This window comes from Macaca thibetana, chromosome 14 (assembly GCF_024542745.1).
Source record: "Macaca thibetana thibetana isolate TM-01 chromosome 14, ASM2454274v1, whole genome shotgun sequence".
In the NCBI taxonomy this organism is placed as follows: domain Eukaryota; kingdom Metazoa; phylum Chordata; class Mammalia; order Primates; family Cercopithecidae; genus Macaca; species Macaca thibetana.
The window spans coordinates 18341344-18363667 of record NC_065591.1 but is presented as its reverse complement, the minus strand read 5'-3'; the positions used below and the strand labels follow the sequence as shown (position 1 = coordinate 18363667).

The following is a 22324-nucleotide window of genomic DNA, read 5'->3' as shown; positions in this document are numbered from 1 at the left end:
CTCCCCTCCTTAAACCTGCCCCGCCCCTCCTTAAACCTCCTCCAGTTCTCTCTCTCAGATTCTCTCTTTCCCCTTCAGGATTGTGCTCATGGACGACGCCATGGACTGCTTGATGTCTTTTTCAGATTTCCTCTTTGCCTTCCAGATCCAGTTTTACTACTCAGGTGAGTGTTCCCGGGCTCCATCTGGCTCCACACAGGACCCTGCCTCCTTGTCCCGCCCTGCTGCCCTGCCCATCTGTGTGTCTGGCACACGTTTCTCTTCCCCACCTCCTTTGGGGTGTGCTTCATTGCGGGTCACTAACAGGATGTCTGGCGTTCAGTGGTGGTCACAAGATTCAGTCTGCAGAGCTGACCTCCTCAGCCTCCTGAAGACACTGAAAACCACAGTGCTCTCAGTCAGCAACGCAACACATCCGTTTAAGTGATAATGACAATAACAACATCCACAGCATTCACTGCTTACTGAAAACTTACTGTCGCAGGCACAGCACTGACTTTAATCTTGACAACAGCCTTAAGAGAGGGTCCTTTCAGAGACAAGCTCACAGAAGTAAGTAGCCAGTCATGCAGCTCATAAGCGGTGGAAACCAGACCTGGAGGCTGACTCCAGAGCCAGTGTTCCCAACCTCGCTGCTATTTTACTGCCTTCAAGGGTCTCTCCTTTGGCAACCAATCGTGTGTTTGCGTGCACATTCTCCTCCACCCCACAGCTTTAAAAAAGTACACACCAGTCTTTTGTCACACTCCCACTCTGCTCCCCAGTTCAGCCAGCTGCACCCTTAAGTCTCTCTGGAATCAGATGGAATAAATATAGACAAATAAATATAACTCTACACCAGCTCACACACAGAGACACCAAATGGAGTGCTGACTGTGTTCATAAACAAACTTGCTTAAAACAGGCTCTTCCAGTAAATAGAAGGCTGTCCTTAGATCCTAGAGGTGGCCTTCCTGCCAACTGGTGTCCCCAGCTAGCCCTAGCCTCACTTGGGCGCCACATTCTGTTTACTTCATGGCAGCCCAAGGGCTGGGCAGGCAGGGGCTGGAGCCTGGGGTCTTGCCACCTGCTAAGAGCAGGTGGCAAGAAATGGGAGTCATTTCCCATTTCTCCGAAGCTCTTGGGCCCTAGAGAAGGAGTAGCCATGTCTGGGAGAACATTTTCCCCTCAATGCCTCCCCAGCCCTCTTCTCACAGCACCCCCAGAGGGATGGGACAGCTACCACATTGGGCCAGGAGCATTACTGACACTGCCCAGCAGTGTGTGTTAGAGATGAGATGGGCCAATAAGTCAGCAGTTTTAACAGTGGCTCAACTACAACTTTGAAAACCATTTCAAATGACTGACTCAGCAGCAGCTTGCGGGCTTTCTCTGTTCCTCGCTGGTATTCCAACACGCTTTCTTGAGGTAGAGAGGCAGGTGGCCACACAAGATGGGGCTTACCAGTGGGAGCATACTCATGTTCACTCCTCCAAAAAATATTTATGGCCTTAATGTGTGACAAGCACAGTGCTAGGCAGGACAGGCCAACCAGGCATGACCCCTGCCTTTGTGCATTCCAGCAAGGAGACAGACAATTAATGACACAGAAAGCTCCTCACTGGCTAAGTGCCAGAAAAAAAGCCTAGGGTGCTATGAAAGTGTGCAATGGCAGGTCTCACCTAGTCCAGGAACAACTGAGGGATGGGACATTTGAGCAAAAACAGATTAGTGTCATCTGTCATCACTGTGCTGGCAAACAAGGTTGACAACTTGTGCTCTCAGGATACCATGCCCTGAGCACTGAGGCTGGTGTGGAACTGGGCTGACAGAGAAGGGAGAACATAGTGAAGAGACAAAACATGTCCTCCCTGCCTGAGCTGTCCACCCCCACCCCCGCCCCACGGTTCCAGAATTCCTGGACAGTGTGGCTGCCATCTATGAGGATCTGCTGTTGGGCAAGAACCCCAACACAGTGATCGTGCCGACGTCATCCAGTGGGCAGCACCGCCAACGACCTGCCTTGGGCGAGGCCGGCATGCTGGAGGGCGTGGAGGCGTCACTGTTCTACCAGTGTCTGGAAAACCTGTGTGATCGGCACAAGTACAGGTGAGGAATGGGCATGCAGCCCCCAGCCCCCCAGCCCCCCAGCCCCAGGGAGCTCAGACTGCTGGCTGTGGAGCAGAGCTCTGCAGGATGTTCTGCCAGGCCCAGGGATTCTAGGACCCTTGCTGGTCATAATGTAACAGTGCCATTTGCCCCCAAACCAGTTGTTGACTGAAAGGCTCCCAGATGGCTCACTTCAAAAGGACCGCTTTCCCTTGGGCAAGACCACTGTAGATGACCAATTTACTGGCTGACAGACTGGCTTTAACATTTTAGAGAGAAGGAAAGAGTACTCCTTGTATAAAACTTTTCTACACAAAGAGAGGGGTAAGCTGTCCTGTGTGGCACAAGTATCCTTAGGGACCGAGCAACGGATTTGGTTTCCCTAGCCATTTCCCACCGCCGCTCCCCACTCCGGTGAAAGCACCAGTTAGTGAACATGCCAGCCCCTCCTGACCACAGTGAAGGGCTGGATCCCCCAGGGCCTTGGGGCTCCCAAGGCAGGTCCCTGGCTTGGCTGTGGGTATCCTCGTGAACTGGAAAGTATGGATGCAGAGATGTCTCTGAGGCTGGCTAGGCTCTGAATGTGGCATCTCTCCTTAGCTGCCCACCCCCAGCACTTGTCAAAGAGGCCCTCAGCAACGTTCAGAGACTGACCTTCTATGGGTTCCTCATGGCTCTCTCAAAGCACCATGGAATCAACCAAGCCCTCGGTAAGTCAGAGCTAGCAGCCATCAGCCTCTCCTGCCGCACAACACAGGGAGCAGCTGGCCTCTGTTGGCAACACGGCTTCATGGGGAAGGGGCATCACCATCTCTGCCTTGACTTCCCACGGCCAGACTCAGTCCCAGGGAGCAGGAACATGCGCGACAAAACATGGCTCTTACACATTCCCATGGTAGAGGACAGCCTTCCCTGCCTGCGGCCCTGCCCCAACATGAAGCCGTCTCCCCACAGCAGAGGCGCGCCCAGCCCCTCCTCAGAGAATCCCCAGCTCTGCTTTGGGGAGCGGCCTGCAGGTTGGGCAGACACAGGACTATTTACTCAGTGGTGCTAGAGATTATATATCAAAGAGACCTGAATCCCATTTATAAACAGGGCAAAGGTGTGTCTGGGGAGACCTTTATTCCAAGCTGAAAAAAAAATCTGATTAATCTGAAAGGGAGAAAAACAAAAGTGGGGGAGCCTGCAGTGGTCCAGTTCTCCCTGCTTGCTGGTTTTTCACTGAGCCTTCTCTACCCACCCCACTGTTCCCCCTCCCACAGCCACTGCTCTCCTAAGGGAAGAGCCAGTAAGCCTCCATTCTACTAGAGTTTAAGGGGTTTTTTGTTTTTGAGACAGAGTCTCACTCTGTTGCCCAGGCTGGAGTGCTGTGTTGCAATCTCAGCTCACTGCAGCCTCGACCTCCCGGGCTCAAGTGATGCTCTCACCTCAGCCTTCTTAGTAGCTGGGACTACAGGCATGAGCCACCATCTTGGAAAATGTTTGTGTTTTTTGTACAGACTGGGTTTTGCCATGTTGCCCAAGCTGGTTTCAAACTCCTGGGCTCAAGAGATCCCCTCACCTTGCTCTCCCAAAGTGCTGGGATTACAGTTGTGAGCCACCACGCCCAGCAAGGGGTTCTTTTTTGTGTCTCAAGAGATCCTCCTGCTGTGCTTGGGATCCCAAGTGCCTGAGTCTCAAGGAAAAGACACACAGCATTCCCCCCACTTCCTTTTGCTAGTTGAGGGAATGAGATTAAGGGAAGGAAAGTTAACATTCACTAAATGCCAACCACAGCAGGCTAAGTACTGTGCTGCATGCTTTATATTTCTTATCTTACACAATATACAGTTAGCCGGGGATGCTCTGGGATGCACAAGCACAAACCCTAGCAGGCTGAACTGCATGCCACCTGCAGCCTGGTTATTCTGAGTCAGTGCTTGGGGCTTGCACAGTCTGGGGAGCCCTCAACTAACTGAAGTTGGTAGCTGAGGTTACCCGCTGAACTAGGACTAGAAAGGAGGCAATTGACAGGTCGGGTGTGGTGCCTCACGCCTGTAATCCCAGCACTTTGGGAGGCTGAGGCAGGTGGATCACCTGAGGTCAGGAGTTCGAGACCAGCCTGACCAACATGGTGAAACCCCCGTCTCTACTAAAAATACAAAAATTAGCTGGGCGTGGTGGCACACGCCTGTAATCCCACCTACTTGGGAGGCTGAGGCATGAGAATCGGTTGAGCCCAGAAGGCAGAGGTTGCAGTCAGCCGAGATGACGCCATCGCATGCCACCCTGGGCGACAGAGCAAGACAGTCTCAAAAAAGAAAAAAAAAAACAGGGAAAAATCAGGAATCAAGAGTAAGGGGGAGGCGGGTGGGATCTGCCCTATTTTTTCATAGTCCTAGTTATGACCACCCTTCCTTCCCACCAACAGCAGGAACCAGGAAGGAGAAAGAAGAGCCAATTAGCAACTGGGTCACAGCCTGGACTAACCTCATCCCCCTTTTCTAAGGGCCTTTAAAAAGGACACTGGCTGGGTGCGGTGGCTCATGCCTGTAATCTCAGCACTTTGGGAGGCTGAGGTGGGTGGATCACCTGAGGTTGGGAGTTCAAGACCAGCCTGGCCAACATGGAGAAACCCCGTCTCCACTGAAAATACAAAATTAGCCGGTTGTGGTGGCACATGCCTATAATTCCTACTACTGGGGAGGCTGAGGCAGAAGAATCATTTGAACCCAGGAGGGAGAGGTTGTGGTGAGCCAAGATCACGCCATTGCATTCCAGCCTGGGGAACAAGAGCGAAACTCCATCAAATAAATAAATAAGTAAATAAATAACACTAATAGCCAGACATGGTGGCTCCACCTGTAATCCCAGCATTTTGGGAGGCTAAGGCAAGAGAATCCTTGAGCCCAGGAGTTAACGACCAGTCTCAGCAATATAAGGAGAACCCTGTCTCTTTAAAAAAAAAAAATTAGCTGGGTGTGGTGGCATGTACCATTGGTCTCAGCTACTCAGGAGGCTGAGGTGGGAAGATCGCTTCAGCATGGGAGGTCGAGGCTGCAGTGAGCCATGATCACTGCACTCCAACCTGGGTGACAAAGGAAGACTGTCTCAAAAAAAAAAAAAAGTCACTATCATTCAACCACTTTTACTGCACGCTAATGTTGGGTGGTTGGGTGGAATGGGAGACAGAAACAAGCAAGTGGTCTCGGGCCTCACCTGCATCTCCAGTGTATAAAATAGAAATCTGGAGATATACTGCTTGCCGCGTCATGGAGGTCAGCCCTGTTTTCTTAGTCCCCAGGGCACCCCCCAAATGAGAGGGTTCTGTGAGATGTAGTTTGAAAAACACTAACTTAGGGCAAGAGGGGCCAGGAGGCATCATCTGAAAAAGATTTGGACAAATTGGCAATCTGCCTATGCCAGGTTAACTCTGGCCCTGACCCAGCCTTCTCCTCTTGCCCCAGGATCCTCTTTGGAGAAGCAGAGGCAGCATTTTTTTTTTTTTTTTTTTTTTTTTTTTACCATCTGTCTCCAAACTGGGGTCACCCTGATTTGGGGACGCAAAATTAGGTAATGTCTGACCTTTGGGCGTAGCCTGGACCATATCCTTTTCAGTCCAGTTACCTGAGGCCTCAAGGAAGAACTCAACTTCCAGCACCAGGTCACAACCACCTAGTGTTGGAAGGGGATCACCACACTTGTCTGGGAATGTCTCCTTGGCTGTGGTGTCTGCCCCAGACAGGGAAAGTAAGCAGTGGGATTCAATAATGTATCAAGCAGCAGCCAGGACCTTCCTGCTCTGACTGTTCTTGGCCCCTCTAGCAGTCCTCAGATCTTCAGATCAGCCCTCCCAGGGTCAGCAGAACAGGGAGCTGTGAAGGTAAGGGGCATGGAGGAATCTGTCACCGGGCTGAAAGGCCCTCGTTTTAACTACTGTGCCCCCAATGATCTCCTAGGAGCTTTGCCTGACAAGGGGGATCTGATGCACGACCCAGCAATGGACGAGGAGCTGGAACGGCTGTAAGTGTCAAGTGGGAGGATGCTGCCCCCTTGTGGGGGCCAGACGGGTTGAACACGGCTGCGCCCCATCTGGGGCCAACACCACTTGTCTGTAACATCCTGCATCTGCCAGGGAAGGGTCTGGGGGCCAGCAGAGGCCTGAGATGTCCCTCCCTCTGAGTCCTTCGGGGGCTGCAGCCCAAGGGTTTACCCTAGTGTAAGAGTGGGCATGGAGGCCCCGCTCTCTGGACAGCAGGCCTCTCGCTGCCCTCCAGGCTTCTTCCCTTCTTCAGGCTGGCCCAGGTCCCGGGCCTGGTCAACTCGATCACAGCCAGTCCAGAGGCCAGTTGCCTGCCCTCCCGGACCCCTCCCCGGGTTGGCTCCCCCTGGAGACCTCTCCATCATTCTCGAAAAGTGGATGGAGAGAGCGATGGCTCCACTGAAGAGACAGACGAATCGGAGACTTGAGGAGTCCGAAGGGTCCAGCCCACAGCGCCCTATACCTGCTCCCACCCAGCCCTTGGCGTGCCCACCCAGCCTCCTCTCCAGCACCTTGTTGTGCTGCCCTCTGCTGCTGACAAGGCGAATAACAGCCCCAAGAGCGGCCAGAGGGGCGCTGATGATCAGCCCAGCCAGTGGCCCCGGAAGGGAATGGCCTGCTCTCCCTGGTCCTGTCAGCCTGCGAACTTCACTCAGGCCCCAAGCTGACAGCCTGTGCTGAAGCCACCGTATCACTAGGAAGGGGACTTGGCCGTAGCCTGTTAGTCCTCCTAACCTCTTAAGAAGAGCGGTCTCTTCTGAACCAGTCTCTGCTGGTCCCCTGATAAGGTTCATCTCCTCACAGCAATTCCATTAAGGGGGAGAACCCGAATAGCCACGCAGGGCCTTGCACCATCAAGGGTGACACCTGCGACGCAAGTACCAGGAGGACATAACCGCTGTGGCCTTCTGTTGGAGAACAGCCAGTAGCCTTGGTAGGATGGAGAAGGGTGGGCCAGAAGATGATTTCACTTGCAAAAACTGCTTCAAGTCTTGACCCCTTTGTGTCTAATAGCTAAATATGTGAAACAAATAAAGTCCCTCATGTCTGGTAAGTGGTGAGTCTAAAGCTCCTAGGCTGAGGGGAGAAGGGAGAGGGTGAGTTTGGGTTTGTGGTGCTTTTCTGGCAGGACTAGGAGGTAGGGGCCAGTGGCCCACTCAGGCCTGGGGACCTGCCTCAGACAATGAGCAGAGGGGCCTGGCTTTGCACAAAAGCAGCCTTCCAGAGGAAAAGGTGCTCACAGCTGGAATGGCCTTCAGGAAATAGGTTCAGAGGGTTCAAGGCCAGGTTCCCATAACTTTAAAGACCATGGCCACAAAGGGTTAATACTGCACAGCCTTCGAGCCAGGGTTTCAGTCAACACTTGCCAAGCACCTGCTTGGGGTTAGGGCAGTGGGATGCAGCTGTGAAAGACACAGCCTGGGGCAGACACACCCCATCCAAGACTGGAGGCAGGTAAGGACGAGTGGTCTTCAACCTCTTTGGATTGAGGGCTGTGAAGGCAGGGTCCCCCAGAGGGCAGAACCCACCCAGAGGCCCAAGCATAACAGGGCTGCCTCCTCTGAAGGCGGATGTCACCACTACTAGGCACACACATTTCCTTGGGCTCATCGCTACCCAGAACGGATAATTACAGGAACTGCCTCCCAAACCCCTGCCAAGACTGGGCATTCCAACCCAGAAGCAGCTCCAGGATGCGGCAGCTCATTGCCTGTAATCCCAGCACTTTGGGAGGCCAAAGTTGGCTGACTGCTTGAGCCCAGGAGTTCAAGACCACCCTGGGAAACATGGTGGGACCCTATCTCTACAAAATAAACTTAGCCAGGCATGGTAGCTTGCACCTGCAGTCCCAGCTACTTGGGAGACTGAGGTGGATCATTTGAGCTCAGGAGGTTGAGGTTGCAGTGAGCCATGATCGTGCCACTGCACTCCAGTGACAGAATGAGACAGTCTTTAAAAAAAAAAAATGCTCAGACCACGTGATGAGCTCTCTAGGCCCACAATGATCCACAGCCCATGAGAGACATGGTTCTCAAATCCTGGTGTCCTCAGAATCACAGGGAAGCCTACTGACAATGCAAATTACCAAGCTCCAGAGAGTCTAACTCTACCAGCCTGCGATGGAGTCCAGAAATTTCAGATGATCCCAAAGCTGAATGAGTCCTGAACCTACACTCTGCAAATCCATGGCTTAGAGCCCCCTGGCTCCCTCTGCCCATCCTTTCTAATCATCCACTTCACAGACCAGTGGTCTGTAACTACCGTGAGGGCTCCTAAGGTGGCACAGAGATGTTTCAGAAGCCCCCAAGAGAAAGGGGTGGCCAAGCCAAGGGTTTACATACAAACACATCTTTTCTTTCGGAATTTAAAGGGTCCCATTAACATCTAAGAGTATGTGTGTGTATGTATATATATGCGTATATATATATATATATATATTTTTTTTTTTTGAGACAAGAGTCTCACTCTGTCTCCCAGGCTGGAGTGCAGTGGCGTGACCTAGTCTCACTGCAACCTCTGCCTCCTGGGTTCAAGCGACTCTCATGCTTCAGCCTCCTGAGTAGCCAGGATTACAGGCATGCACCACCACCCCCGGCTAATTTTTGTATTTTTAGTAGAAATGGGGTCTCACCATTTTGGCCAGGCTGGTTTCAAACTCCTGGCCTCAAATGATCCACCCGCCTCAGCCTCCCAAAGTGCTGGGATGACAGGCATGAGCCACCATGCCTGGCCTTAAATATTTCTTAAGCTCCACTGAAACCCATCCCCTGTCAAGCCTACTGCTGTGACAAGGGGCAGGACTGCTGAGGTTGCTCGCTCACCCTCAGCCAGCGAGTTAAAGGGTCAACTAATGCCAGCTCTTTCCTCTGCGTGCCACAGGGTGGTGAGGTCGAAGCTGCACCGGACCTCACGGCAGCACAGAGCCAAGGAGCCAGGGGCCTTTGGCTTTCAGAGAAGAGAGAAGCAGGAGGCCCTGGAGAGAGTGTCCTCAGGTTCGGTACCGACGCCCTACCATTACCGGTGGGAGCCCCGAGAGTGAGGCCAGGGTCCGGCACTGGGCAGGGAGGCAGGATCCAGAGGACACTGCTTCACTCAGACCAACAGGGAGCAAGGCCCTGCGGGGGCTTTATTTTGACACCACTTTGTTTCAATACAAACAGTCTAGAAAGAAAGTCATGTCCCTCTGGGGGAGGGGCAAGGGGAAGAGTGGTCTGTGTTGCTTGGGAGCCCAACCTACAACCCAAAGGTAGGGGCTGGGCTGAGACTGCCGGTGCGGCGGGGAAGATGGCACCAAGAATGACACAGTGCTTGGCTCAGATGCCAGAGGGTGAGGCCCGCAGCTCTCACTGGCGGGTGCTGTCCAGGCCCCCAAGCCCAGAATGATGCAGAGGAAGGAGCTCAGCCCCAAGAGCCTGCCTCTGCCCCTCACATCCTCTGCTTCCCTGGCCAGCATCAAGCTCACAGCCTCCAGAGTCAAACCACAGCAGACAAGACCCTCCATGGCCACCAACCAGGGGATGAAGGGACAGAGGATGTTGCAGAAGGTCCTGCGGTCCACAGAGATGGCACAGAGGGACCCTGAGACAATCTTCCACGTGCTTACTGTACAAAGGGGTGGTGAGACGGGAGAACCCGTGGGTCTCCAGTCTGATCCTAAATGAAACCTTTAGGTACCAGGTAGTTTCCTGTCCTTGGTAATGCCCAAAAGGGTCTTTCCCTCCTTCGCCCTCTCCTGGTACCCAGAAGAGGCCACTGGCAGCAGCAGCAGCAAGTCCGCAGCCTCCTTCCCCAGGGGACGGGTCTACAGTGAACTCCTTCCAGGCCTCCCCATGGTTCCAGAGGATGGAGACCCAAGCCCTCGAACTAGAAGAACCCTAGAGCCAGCAAAAAAAAGCCTTCTACCTTCCACTTTCCCTACTTGAGGAAAGGCTGGACCCAGAATAAGCCATCCTGGGGGAACCCCCTCTCCCAGTGTGGCAGGACAAGTGAGCAGCAGCTGTGGGGGCAGGACAGAAGGACAAGAGTCTAACACACGGAGGGTGGTGTGAGAGGGAATAAAGGGCTCAGTCCACAGGCAGAGGACAAAGGCTGGTACTGACCATTCCCCTCACATGAGTGAGCCCCTCGAAGACCACTCCACACACACACCACACATACAAAGTAACAAATCCTCCCCAGCTTCCACAAGGCAAAGCATCCCCAGCCTGGGAACTGTGGAGTTCTTGTTGCAGTCACCACCGTAAGCCTGAGTCACAGAGCTTGGATCAGTAGGAACCGTAGCGATCCTGGGGGCGAGGGAGGAGAAAAAAAACAAAGTCAGAGGCTCTCTAAGCTGCAGCAACTTCCCAGCAAACACACTGCCTGCCCCAGCACCCCATAGCAAGACTTGGGAGGCAGGGGCTGGACAGCCTGGGGAGGCAGGAGTCCACGGTGAGAGCTGGGGCAGGGGCCACTCGGGCACCCAACAATGGGGAAGCCCTGCCTGGCCTCGCAGAAGCTGGGAAAAGAAGAGAAAGACCGGTACAGGTGACAAGGCCAGGGAAGATCATGGCAGACACAGTGGCATCTCGGAGAGGCCCAGCCCTGGTATGGAGCTGAAAGGAAGGAAGTTGCCCTCCAAGAAAAGAAAATACCTCTCTCTAGACTCTTGCTTTTGTGTGTGTGTGTGGTTTTTTTTTTTTTTTTTGAGACACAGTTTCACTCTTGTCACCCAGGCTGGAGTGCAGTGGCGTGATCTCGGCTCACTACAACCTCCAGGTTGAAGCGATTCTCCTGCCTCAGCCTCCCGAGTAGCTGGGATTACAGGTGTACACCACCATGCCCAGCTAATTTTGTATTTTTAGTAGAGACAGGGTTTTGCCATGTTGGTCAGGCTGGTCTCAAACTCCTGACCTCAAGTGATCCCATCTCAGCCTCCCAGTGCTGGGATTACAGGCGTGAGCAACCGCACCCGGCCAAAAATGCTCTTAAGGCTCAGAGGAGCTAGGCAGTAGCAGTGTCTCTATGTGGTGGCGAAGGGCAAACCTCCCAGCACTCCTCACTAGGCCCCACTTCAGCCTCACCTGCAAGGAATTCATCACACCATTGGCCAGCACAGCCATTTTCCCGGCCACAGACTTGACACCCTGCTTAAACTGGGCAATGTCCGCTGTAGGCAGCACGTTCCCCAGAGATACACTTCCTGTAAAAGCAAGGGCAGGGTGACCCACAGCCCAGCAGGAAGCCCTTCCCAGTCACAGCAAGGCCCTCCCGCCCTGCTCCCAGGCCTCGCTTGGTGCCTGCCACCCCACCAGGGCCCTACCTGCTCCGTGAGCTCCATCCATGTCCCCAAAGAGGTCTGAAGAGCTGATGGCATTGCTGCCTGAGAGCTGCTGCAGCCGAGACCTGGCCTCATACTGTGGTGAGGAAAAGGCCAGGCCTGGGGATCCTGGGGCCGAGGACCCAAGGACTCACACAGGCCAGGCCCTCCTGGTGCTAAAGCCCAAAGCAGCGGCAGGGAGAAAGCTCATGCTTCTGCCTGCTGCCTCAGACCTCAAGACAGACAGCCCAACTTACCTCCGCATCCATCTCCCGCCCAAAGAACATGTCAGATGAGATGGCTTTGGCTCCTGCGAATTTCTGACGTGCCTCACTAGACTCGAGGCCTGAGCTCCGGCTCTCCACTTCCCTCCGGTTTGTGGCCCTGAGGGGAAGATGTGGAACAGCTCAGACTCCTCCTATTATCATGAGGGGAGGCAGAGTACAGAGACCAAACAGAGCACCAATGGCCTTTTGGTGATGGGTTACCAGGTCCCATTCTGTCTGTGGCTCTGTGACTCTGGGCCCCTCTCCCCTGGTTAAGGAGTCACCCTTCTCCACACCGAGGCCAAGGCCCAGAGAGCTTAGTAACCTGCACTAGGCAGGGTGGAAATACGGTCTGCAGTGGCCTAGGCTCCTGCCCAAAAGCACACAGCTTTGTCAGCATTCAGGAGGCCACACAACTGCTGCTACCCTAATCCTAGTGACAACATGCCTAGTACTACAATGAGCATACAATGAGCATATGTGTCAGTCTGCCTGGCTTTTTTTTTTTTTTTTTTTTGAGACGGAGTCTCGCGCTGTCACCCAGGCTGGAGTGCAGTGGCCGGATCTCAGCTCACTGCAAGCTCCGCCTCCCGGGTTCACGCCATTCTCCTGCCTCCGCCTCCCGAGTAGCTGGGACTACAGGCGTCCGCCACCTCGGCCGGCTAGTTTTTTGTATTTTTTAGTAGAGACGGGGTTTCACCGTGTTAACCAGGATGGTCTCGATCTCCTGACCTCGTGATCCGCCCGTCTCGGCCTCCCAAAGTGCTGGGATTACAGGCTTGAGCCACCGCGCCCGGCCAGTCTGCCTGGCTTTATACCTACTCTTGTCGTAACCATGAATAGCAAACTGCCCCCTTTACTCTCAAAAGCATCCTGGTGTGGAAAGGGAGATGGCTGCTCTCATCTTGCCATGAGTATGTGGACACTGGGCCAGGTATTTCCGGAGACCCTGTGAAGTAGTTACGTTCCCGTTTAATCAGGGGATAACTCACAGATATTATGTCAACTCAACAGATCCCAGATTAAGATGGAGTAGGGTTTTTAAAATAAGGGGGCTGGAGACATAAAACCCTTGAAAGGAGGTCAGGACTGAAGCATAAAATCAGGCCCCTCCTGCCAGAGAAATGGACCCCAAGCAAAAGCAGCTGCCAGGCCCTCTGTGATGACAAAGCACAACTCAAACCGAAGCCTGACTGCTGCACTGTCTAATGAGGCAGCGCCAGCCACTGGTGGCTATTTACATTTATCAAAAATTAAACTACATAAGAAATTCAGTTGCTCAGTTGCACCAACCACATTTTAAGGGCTCATAGCCACATAGTAGTGGCTACCATATTAAACAACATAGAGAACATTTCCATCATCACAGAAAGTTCTTCTAGACAGTGGTGCCTTAGACTTCTCTACCTTCAGCTTGTTTAAAAAAAAAAGAAAGAACAGCCCACTCTACCTTTCTGAAACAGGCCGGATGCTTGAGATGGCCACTTCTGGCTCCCTCTCCTCTACCCTGTCCATACCCCAGGCAGCATCTGTATCCCAGCGGGAACCAAAGCTTTCCCCTAAGGAAAAGGGGTTGTCCTTGTACCTAAGGAGACAGTAGAGTGGCTCAGAGAAGCCTGATGAGGAACACAGCAGTCAAGTTTACAGCTAGAAAACAGCCTTACTTTGGGGGTCCAGAGGCGAAAGTACCAACATCGTCAAACAAGTCCAGCTGAGAGCGAGAAGATTTTGCACTCACTGGGGTTTCCTGCTCGATCACCTGCATCTCAGACAGCACGGAGTGGGAGACAGAGCTGCGCAGCAAAGCAGAGCCAGGCCATGAGACCAGTGAATAGACATTAGCATCACTGCACAAAAGACAATAACCAGCGGCTGGGTTCTCCTTCATGGAGCATCACCCAGAACCTTCTGTCCTTACCCGAGCACAGGGCCAGGCCAGACCCCAAAAGAAGGCTAGCTGTGTGTGGTGACCTGTGAAGCAAACCTCAGAACTCTTTACACATCAGCTTTGTTTATTCAACATAGGCGTTCCCTGGCCAGTGACCGTCTGCCTGTTATAATTTTATTTTATTCATTTATTTATTTGAGACAGATTCTCACTCTGTCACCCAGGCTGGAGTCCAGTGGTGCAATCTCCGCTCACTGCAACCACTGCCTCCTGGGTTCAAGCGATTCTCGTGCCTCAGCCTCCCGAGTACCTGGGACTATGGTGCACGTCACCACGCCCAGCTAATTTTTTGTTTTTTCAGTAGAGACAGGGTTTCGCCACATTGCCCAGGCTGGTCTCAAACTCCTGAGTTCAGACAATCCACCCACCTTGGCCTCCCAAAGTGCTAGGATTAGAGGCGTGAGCCACCGCGCCCGGCTCCTGTTATAATCTTTTATTTATTTACTTATTTATTTTGAGACGAGTCTCACTTTGTTGCCCAGGCTGAAGTGCAGTGGCGCGATCTCGGCTCACTGCAAGCTCCGCCTCCCGGGTTCATGCCATTCTCCCGCCTCAGGCTCCCGGGTAGCTGGGACTACAGGCGCCCGCCACCTCGCCCAGCTAATGTTTTGTATTTTTAGTAGAGACGGGGTTTCACCGTGTTAGCCAGGATGGTCTCGATCTCCTGACCTCGTGATCCGCCCACCTCAGCCTCCCAAAGTGTTGGGATTACAGGCGTGAGGCACCGCACCCGGCCTCCTGTTGTAATTTTAATAATGTGCACCAGATGCCAGTGGTCTCTGTCCTGGATAACTCCCTGCCTTGTGCACTATGAACCCATCCTTCGCTGATGGGGTTCACACAGCAAAGGAACGGATGAAAGAACGCCCCAGAACCAGGGAAAGGAGCATGACTGCATCAAAGGATGAGTTCTTCATCATCCTACTATTAAAAAAAAAAAAAAAAAAAGCCGAGCGGGTGGCTCACATCTGTAATCCCAGCACTTTGGGAGGCTGAGGAGGGCAGATCACAAGGTCAGGAGATTGAGACCATCCTTGCTAACAAAGTGAAACCTGTCTCTACTAAAAATACAAAAAAATTAGCCGGGCATGGTGGTGGGCACCTGTAGTCCCACCTACTTGGGAGGAGAATGGTGTGAACCTGGGAGGCGGAGCTTGCAGTGAGCCCAGATGGCACCACTGCACTCCAGCCTGGGCGACAGAGCAAGACTACGTCTCAAAAAAAAAAAAGCACCTCAAAGCACAAAGACTGGCCTTATGCACTAAGACCCAGAATTGCTGTCTGGTTCTCAAAAAAAAAGGGGTGTAGGGTTGGCAGGCAATACAGTACAATTCTTGACGCCTCTCATTCCTCTGTCAGGCTCCACAGGGACACTTTAAGGATTAATTTGATTTAAACCAATTCATTTAAAAATATCCATAGCTTTTAGCTAGAAGAACCCCAAGGAGTGATTATTTTGCAATAGGGCTGAGTTGGGCCAGGTGTGGTGGCTCACACCTGTAATCCCAGCACTTTGGGAGGCCAAGGCAGCCAGATCACCTGAGGTCGGGAGTTCGAGACAAGCCTGACCAACATGGAGAAACCTACTAAATCTACTAAAAATACAAAATTAGCTGGGTGTGGTGGCACATCCCTGTAATCCCAGCTACTTGGGAGGCTGAGGTAAGAGAATCGCTAGAACCCAGGAGATGGAGGCTGTGGTGAGCCGAGATCACACCATTACACTCCAGCCTGGGCAACAAGATTGAAACTCTGTCTCAAATAAATAAATAGGGTGAGTTGGGTTTAAGTAAACAATTGTTGCACTGCTGAAAAACTGTTCATATCCCTTAACCCCTCGGTCATCCCTTAACCCAGTCAGTCATCCTTTAACCCCTTGGTCATCCTTTAACCCAGTCATCCCTTAACCCAGTCAGTCATCCCTTAACCCCTTAGTCATCCCTTAACTCAGTCAGTCATCCTTTAACCCCTCAGTCATCCCTTAACCCAGTCATCTGTTATTCCAGTCATTCCTATGTGACTGAAGCAGGGAAAGGAAGGAGTTTCAATGTCCTTTCAAGTAAAAATTTTATCCTCTGGCCAGATGTGGCTCACATCTATAATCCAAGCACTGGGTGCCGTGGCTCACGCCTATAATCCCAATACTGTGGGAGGCCAAGGCAGGCAGATCATTTGAAGCTAGTAGTTTTAGACCAGCCTGGCCAACATGGTGAAACCCCGTCTCTACTAAAATACAAAAATAAGCTGGGTGTGGTGGCACATGCCTGTAATCACAGCTTCTCAGGAGGCTGAGGCAGGAGAATCGCTTGAACCTGGGAGGTGGAGGCTGCAGTGGGCTGAGATCACACCACTGAACTCCAGTCTGGGTGACAGGGCGAGATTTCATCTTTAAAAAAAAAAAAAAAAAAAAAAAGCCAGGAACGGTGGTGCACGCCTGTAATCCCAGCTGCTTGGGAGGCTGAGACAGGAGAATCACTTGAACCCAGGAGGTAGAGATTGCAGTGAGCCAAGATCGTGCCACTGCACTCCAGCCTGGGCAAAAGATTAAGACTTTGTCTCAAAAAATAAAAATAAAAAACCATAGCAGCCAAACATGGTGGCTCACACCTGTAATCCCAGCACTTTGGGAAGCCAAGGCAGGCAGATCACCTAAATCCAGGAATTTGAGACCAACCTAGGCAACATGGCAAAACCTACAAAAAATACAAAAATTAGCTGGGCATGGTGGCTCCCGGCTGTGGACCCAGCTATTCAGGAGGCTGAAGTGGAAGGATCGCCTGAGCCCAGGAAGCAGAGGTTGCAGTGAGCCGAGATCACACCATTACACTCCAGCCTGGGCAACAGAGCAAGAATTTGTCTCAAAAGAAAAAGAAAGAAAGAAAACCACAGCAAACCCAGTGGTTCTGAAACAGGATTTTCTGCTCAAACTGAGGGCATTTGAAATGTGGGTGGATACTTTAGGGTATTACAGGGAACACAAATGGCATCTCTAGACAGGGATTAAGGAATTAAGGATGATACTAAATGCACCTCAATTCTCAGGGAGGTCTGGAAAAATAAACTGTCCCATGACTCAAAGTGCCATCAAGAAAAACCACCCTGGTCTCTTGAAAATACTGAAACAACACCTGATCCTGTGTTTCATTCATACACCTATTCACTCATTCAACTTACTGAGCACATACCCACTATGCCAAGCACTGTATTAGGGACAAGCCAAGCGATCTATTCAGACTTGGAGAAACAACAAGCCTAGAATCCCAAACTGCTGGGAAGGCCCTGCAATGGTTCCCAGGAAACAACGGCATCTCCCTGCCACACCGGGAGCTGAGCCTCACCTTCGGGATACCAAGCCCATGCCCAACCTCTCTGCCTGCTCTCGCTTCTTCCCTTCCAGATTCTGTAGCTTCTTCTCCTCTTTCTTACGATCAATCTGGAGCTCCTGGTAGGCCAGACGCATGGAGGCGACCCTTAGAGGGAACAAAGGTGTCAGTGGCCACCCATCCTGACCTGTCCGACCTACCCACCCACCAAGCCCTGCACGAGCCTGAGGCCCCAGCAGCAAACACTCACATGGACTCCTCCGCCTGCTTCTTGGCATCGGCTGCCTGCTGCTCACGGAGCTTCTCTGCTACCTGGGCCTGCCGCTCAATCTCACTGAAGCTCTGGCTGCTCACCTTCTGGGCCCCGAGGCCTTTCTTGGCACCCAGCTGGGAAGAGAATCATGTCAGGGGCCTTCCCAATCACACTCTCCTCAGACCCCTCCCAGGCTCGGGCACTGTAGTCACACCCACAAGGAAAAGGCCCTTCTTAAAATTTAGGGTAAAAAATAGGAGCCCAACCAGCATGGCCAAGAGAACAGTGCTCCACTGGAACAGGGCATGGGCAGTTCACACAGCCCCTGCAGAGCCCAGACCTGAGGATGCCAGTTAATGCTGACAGGGCCGAGTATGTGCCAAGCACTCCGCCAAGCACTAGATGCGCTCCCTCTCACCGACCCCTCCCAGGAGCCCTTGAAGATAGGCTTTAAATCCCTTTAAATCTTTAAATCCCTTTCACAGGCGAGGTTCAGAGCACAGTACCTTTGCCAAAGTCATACAGCTGGTGAGTGGTAAGGTCAAGAGGTGAACCCAGGTAGCCGGCACCCAGCTCCTAACCTTTCTAACATACCACCTCTCCCCACCTACCCCTTTCTTAGCTGCTGCTGGCTTCTTCTTGCCAATGATGGAGCTTTTCAGTTCTGCATGAGAAAGGGGGTAGGCATGAGCTAAGACAAAGGCAGCTCAGAGGCAGTAGCTCCGTCCACACCATGCAGCTTCATGGCAATAGCTCCTAAGAACAGCTTCAGGCAGGGGAAGGCAAAGCTGCCAGCACCAGCTCCAAACAGCGGTGTCCAAGCCAAAGATAGACGTGGCTGGGGTATTTACTGGCGCCCAGCAGAGTGAGACAGGAACCTAGACCTGAAGCACCAGAGACACTCAAAGTCCCTGAACCAAAACAAAGACTGCGAGGCAGGGAGCAGACGGTGAGCACCAGGCTCAGCTCCTAAAGCAGGAAGCTGCGGGCAGGGCCTGGGCTCCCCAAGCAGCTGTCAGTTACCTCTGGCAGGAAGGGCCCCTTTAGCTGACAGATACATGGACTCTGGAGGAGAAACAGACTTGTGGCTAACAAGAGGCCCACCCCAGAGCCTCCACAGAGCTCTCAAGCCCAGCGGTCTCTATGAAGCCCTGCTTCAGACCAAGCTATGCCAGCCTTCTCATGGATCAGTCTGACAGTCACTCTACTGGGTTTCAGTCCCAACCCCCAAGAGTCAACAGAACAAACCGAGGTCAGCAAATTGACTATTCACCCTGAACCAAGTCTGAAGGACACTAAGGAAAATGTAGAAAAGAGTTAAAGGACAGGCTGGTGGACTGGCTGAGAAAGAACAATGTCATCTCCAGCTATCGGCAGCTCAGAGCTGTCCCTCCACCCTAGGAAATGCACCAGACAAGCCAGCCCTGCCTCAGAGCCCAGGAATAGGTGTCCAGTCTCATGCTGGCCTCCCCAACACTTTGGCTAGACCCAGCCCCACACTCAGAGGCAGACCCCAGGCCTTATACGCCAGCCCACCCAGATTCATCAATTCAAAGGGCTTGGCTCTAAAATCAGTGTTGCAGCCACCATTTCAATCACAGTCCCCACTCCAGAGAGGTCAGACACATGCTCAGTCTCCTGTGGCCTCTGTCCACATGGCCAGGCAGCAGGAACTCTGAAAAGAACATTTGAGGTCCACCCTCTCCCAGCCACCCCACGCCCGCCCACTAGCATACTGACCCAGTGAGGCTTTGGGTGAGGTGCCAAGCAGGTCTGTGTTGGGACCATGCTCCGGCTCTGTGGATGCAATGGTAAGAGTTAGATATGAGGCTCCTAGCTTCCTGCAACCTCCCCTTGAAAGAAGTGATGGGACGTGAGTCAGTGGCTTTCCTCAGCTTGCCACCGAAAGATAAAAGGAATATCTACCACTTCCTGTAAGGATTAAAATGAATCCCAGCCCACGCAAAGATACAGGAGGATCCCTGCTCCTATTGTCATAGCCAGATGTCCCCTTCCAAACCCTGAGTCCTCTCCTAGGACCAGGGCACCTGGTTGGAATCTGGGCTGAACTCACGTGCCAGGCCACTGCTCTCTGCAGACGGGGCTGGCTGTTGAGTCCCTGAAGGCTCAGTGGCTGGCGCATCCCAGGCAGGAGGCTGAAAAGGAGGCCAGATAACAGAAGCCTCGGTGAGCCGCTCCTGTAGCCAAGGAGCACCAAGACCTACAAGCACCTTGTGGGCAAGAGATCGTACTTCAAGCCCATGAGGAAAGGGAGTGGAGGGAAGCAAACACGATCACAGTTGCTACTCACAGTGGAAGAAAGCAGGAAAACAAGCAGCCCCCACCCCAACCCCTTCACTATTTACTTAAAGCAAGAGCCCATTCTCCTAAGTTAAAGACAGTTACCTAACACCACCTAGGCAGGCACAGATCTAAAGGTTCCTCAAATACAAATACATTTAATTATCACTACAACCCCTATGAAGGAGCTATATCTCCATTTTAGAAACTGAGGTTTTGACAGATCGAGTGACTTGGCCACCATCACAGAAATGCTGAGTAGAGAACAGGAATTGAAGCCAAGAGTCTAACTTCAGCACCCAGGGTCAGTAAAGAGGAAACCCTCCTCAAAGGGGTGGGGTGGGGAGGAGGGAATCCTTTCACTGTCCCCAAGCACAGTGCCTTTCTTGTAAGGGAAGAATCCAGGAAAACTGTTTGGGGCCCTAGACACCTCTTGAACCTTCAAGAAGCTGCTCCTGTTCCCCACCAGCCCAGTTTATAGGAGTCTATTTCTAAGGAGGTCTACACTGCACCCCCATTTATGGAGGAGGAAACACCCAGGCCTACCCAGCAGGAACAGCGGACTCCATACATTCCAACTCAGTGGACTTCACACATGTGTCCGAGACATCACATCAAAGCAAATGGAATCTATAGCCATGATCACAGAAGGCCTTGGCCTTGGTAAACTGCTTGTCAAGAACAATTGGGAAAAACGTTCCTTGTGGGCACTCACTTGAGTGTGTTCTGTGAAGAAATCAGAGTCCTTCTTCTCCGGGGAGTGATTAGGAACGGCACTACTTATGTTGTCTATCCAAAGCTAGAAAGGAGAAGGCACCCCTGAAACACAGGGCTCTGAATACTCCTAACCCTCCCACCCCAGCCCCAAGAACAGGCACTTACATCAGTGCCGTGCCTAGCCAGGGCCGCACTCCCCAGCTGCCGGATCTTCTCCCGGTACATCTGGGCAGCTCGGCTATTGTATTTGGTGTTGGCATCATTGGCTGTGCATCCATGTTGGCGGAAAAAAGCCGTCTGGAGAGCAAAGAAGAGAGCAGCGCGTGCTACAGGTGATTCTCAAGAAGGAAATGTGTTGGCTGTAGGAGGCATCCCCTTATGACAGTCGAGTTATTATCTATACAGGATGATACATGCTACTGACACTGGTTTTTCAGAGATACAGTTCCTCGAAATTCCTGCAAAAAAACACCTTGCAGCCTGCCATCCTCTGATATGACTGAAGCCCAGGCCTCACTGAACCCTGCCTGAGGACAACATGCCATTCCCAGCCTCCCCATCCTTCATCCAGGGCAGGCCCACAAGACTCAATGACTGTGAAGGCTCCAACTCCTGAGGCTTTTCCCCAAGAACACCTGCCCAGTTTAATTGGAATTTGAAACCCATTTAAGAGAAGCTGTGACCAGTTTCGAAGTTTTTAGAAAATGGCTTATGGTGGTGTTATAGAACAGAGAACCCTCTGAACAGGGAAACCGAGAGGGCCTCTTAGGGAGTCGTGCAAAGTTAGTACCCAAGCAGAAGAATGGAAGGTGGGGGAGGTAGAAGGAGCTTTACCGCATTGGCATTCCCGCCGACCTGCATACACCTCAGCTGGAACCAGTTCCAGTTGGAATCCAACTCTGTGGACCTGTGTACAAGGGCTGCGTCTCACCCACCAGCAGATACCAGCAGAAGGGTTTCCCTGGCGGCCCGATACCTGTCACTTGGTCTCAGGCTGCTGTAGGCACTCAGGAAACATTAATCAGCCATCACCCCATTTCCTCCACACTACCCTGTCCATGAAAACTTTGCTCTTCATTCATCTACTCCAAAGAGTACTAATTATGTCCCCAGATCCGAAAAGAGGTCACGTTCTCAGGCACGCACCCCTGGATTTGGCTTTCCCCTAATGGATGGTCACAGTTTCACTAGAGACATATTGGGCCAATAACATATCAGCAACAAGGTCAATGCCTCCCTTTCCTTCCAACCAACGCTCAGAGTCTCAAGTCTGACCGTCAAAAAACAGCGAGTTTTGGCCCAGAAGCGGAGACGGACCGCCTATGTGCCAAGGAGCCCACACAGGTGGTTCCCTCCGGCAGGAGGCTACCGGACCCTCTCGGCCCAGAGGCTTCCCGCTGAATTCAAAGCGGTCCAAGTCGAGGCAGCCACTCTCCCTTGTTGCCCACACAGCCCTGGCCGGCCCGGTGGAAACACGGCAACCGCGCGGAAACCCAACCTGATGAAGCTCAGATGGACGCCCAGGGAGCGGTGCACCCCGGAACAGTCAATGCACAAGAAAACACCATACGTGATGCTGGCCCAACTCGGATTCTTGGCGCCGCAGTCGAAACAGGCCTGGGTGGAGGAAGCGATGGGCGAATGAGCAGGGACCCCGAGTAAAGGCCAGGCGCAGACACCCCAGAAAAACAACCCACCTCCGCCCTTCTCCCTCCCTCAGGCCCCAGCGGGACGACAGACTCCGCGCTACCCCTGCTCACGCACCTTGTTGGTTGGAACTGCGCGAAGCCTCTTAAAAAGAGTCTGGATTTCGGTCTTGTTCGGCTCCGCCGCCATTTTCTCTCCTTCCCAGACACAACCGCGACAGACGGGTCCCGCCGCGGGCCAATCCACGGCGGGGAGGGCGGGCTCACCAGGTCGGCCTTAGCTGTGCCCGGGCCAGCCGAGGAGTGGGGTGATTGGGGCCCGATCTGGACCAATGGGCAGCCGGCAGGACGGGGACGGTGACGTCAGCCGCGGCCGCAAGAATCAACGCCGCGCCGGGCCAATCCGCAGCCGGGACGGAGCGACGGCGGGCGAACCGGCCCAAACCTCCTCGCGCGCACAGC

General features: G+C 52.9%; 2 protein-coding genes across 6 annotated transcripts in view; one reads left to right on the top strand and one right to left on the bottom strand.

The window, feature by feature from the left end:
- Positions 1 to 9278, top strand: part of CSTPP1 (centriolar satellite-associated tubulin polyglutamylase complex regulator 1) — a 230218-nt gene extending 220940 nt beyond the window's left edge. For 2 of the 4 annotated variants that reach the window (XM_050757634.1, XM_050757636.1), the window contains exons 5-9: positions 79 to 164; positions 1893 to 2088; positions 2689 to 2798; positions 6027 to 6090; positions 6363 to 7163. In XM_050757634.1, the coding sequence (XP_050613591.1) occupies positions 79 to 164; positions 1893 to 2088; positions 2689 to 2798; positions 6027 to 6090; positions 6363 to 6537 (631 nt within the window). In that variant the 3' untranslated portion in view covers positions 6538 to 7163. Of the gene's footprint in view, positions 1 to 78; positions 165 to 1892; positions 2089 to 2688; positions 2799 to 6026; positions 6091 to 6362; positions 7164 to 8989 lie in introns of those variants that run through there. The other 2 variants (XM_050757635.1, XM_050757637.1) reach the window with 2 other exon arrangements.
- On the bottom strand, positions 9198 to 22238 carry ARFGAP2 (ADP ribosylation factor GTPase activating protein 2). 2 transcript variants are annotated; one of them, XM_050757601.1, is made up of 17 exons: positions 21981 to 22238; positions 21715 to 21833; positions 21051 to 21123; positions 20382 to 20513; positions 20215 to 20298; positions 19273 to 19354; positions 18939 to 18995; positions 18222 to 18263; positions 17810 to 17862; positions 17196 to 17332; positions 16961 to 17092; positions 13339 to 13467; positions 13125 to 13259; positions 11666 to 11792; positions 11412 to 11505; positions 11173 to 11291; positions 9198 to 10395 (listed from the first exon to the last, which is right to left on the bottom strand). In XM_050757601.1, the coding sequence occupies exons 1-17, from the start codon at positions 22050 to 22052 to the stop codon at positions 10375 to 10377; spliced, it is 1608 nt and encodes a 535-aa protein (XP_050613558.1). In that variant the 5' UTR covers positions 22053 to 22238; the 3' UTR covers positions 9198 to 10374. The 2 variants fall into 2 exon arrangements, with proteins under 2 accessions (XP_050613558.1, XP_050613559.1); XM_050757602.1 differs by lacking the exon at positions 18222 to 18263.
- Between the last annotated feature and the right edge of the window lie 86 nt (positions 22239 to 22324).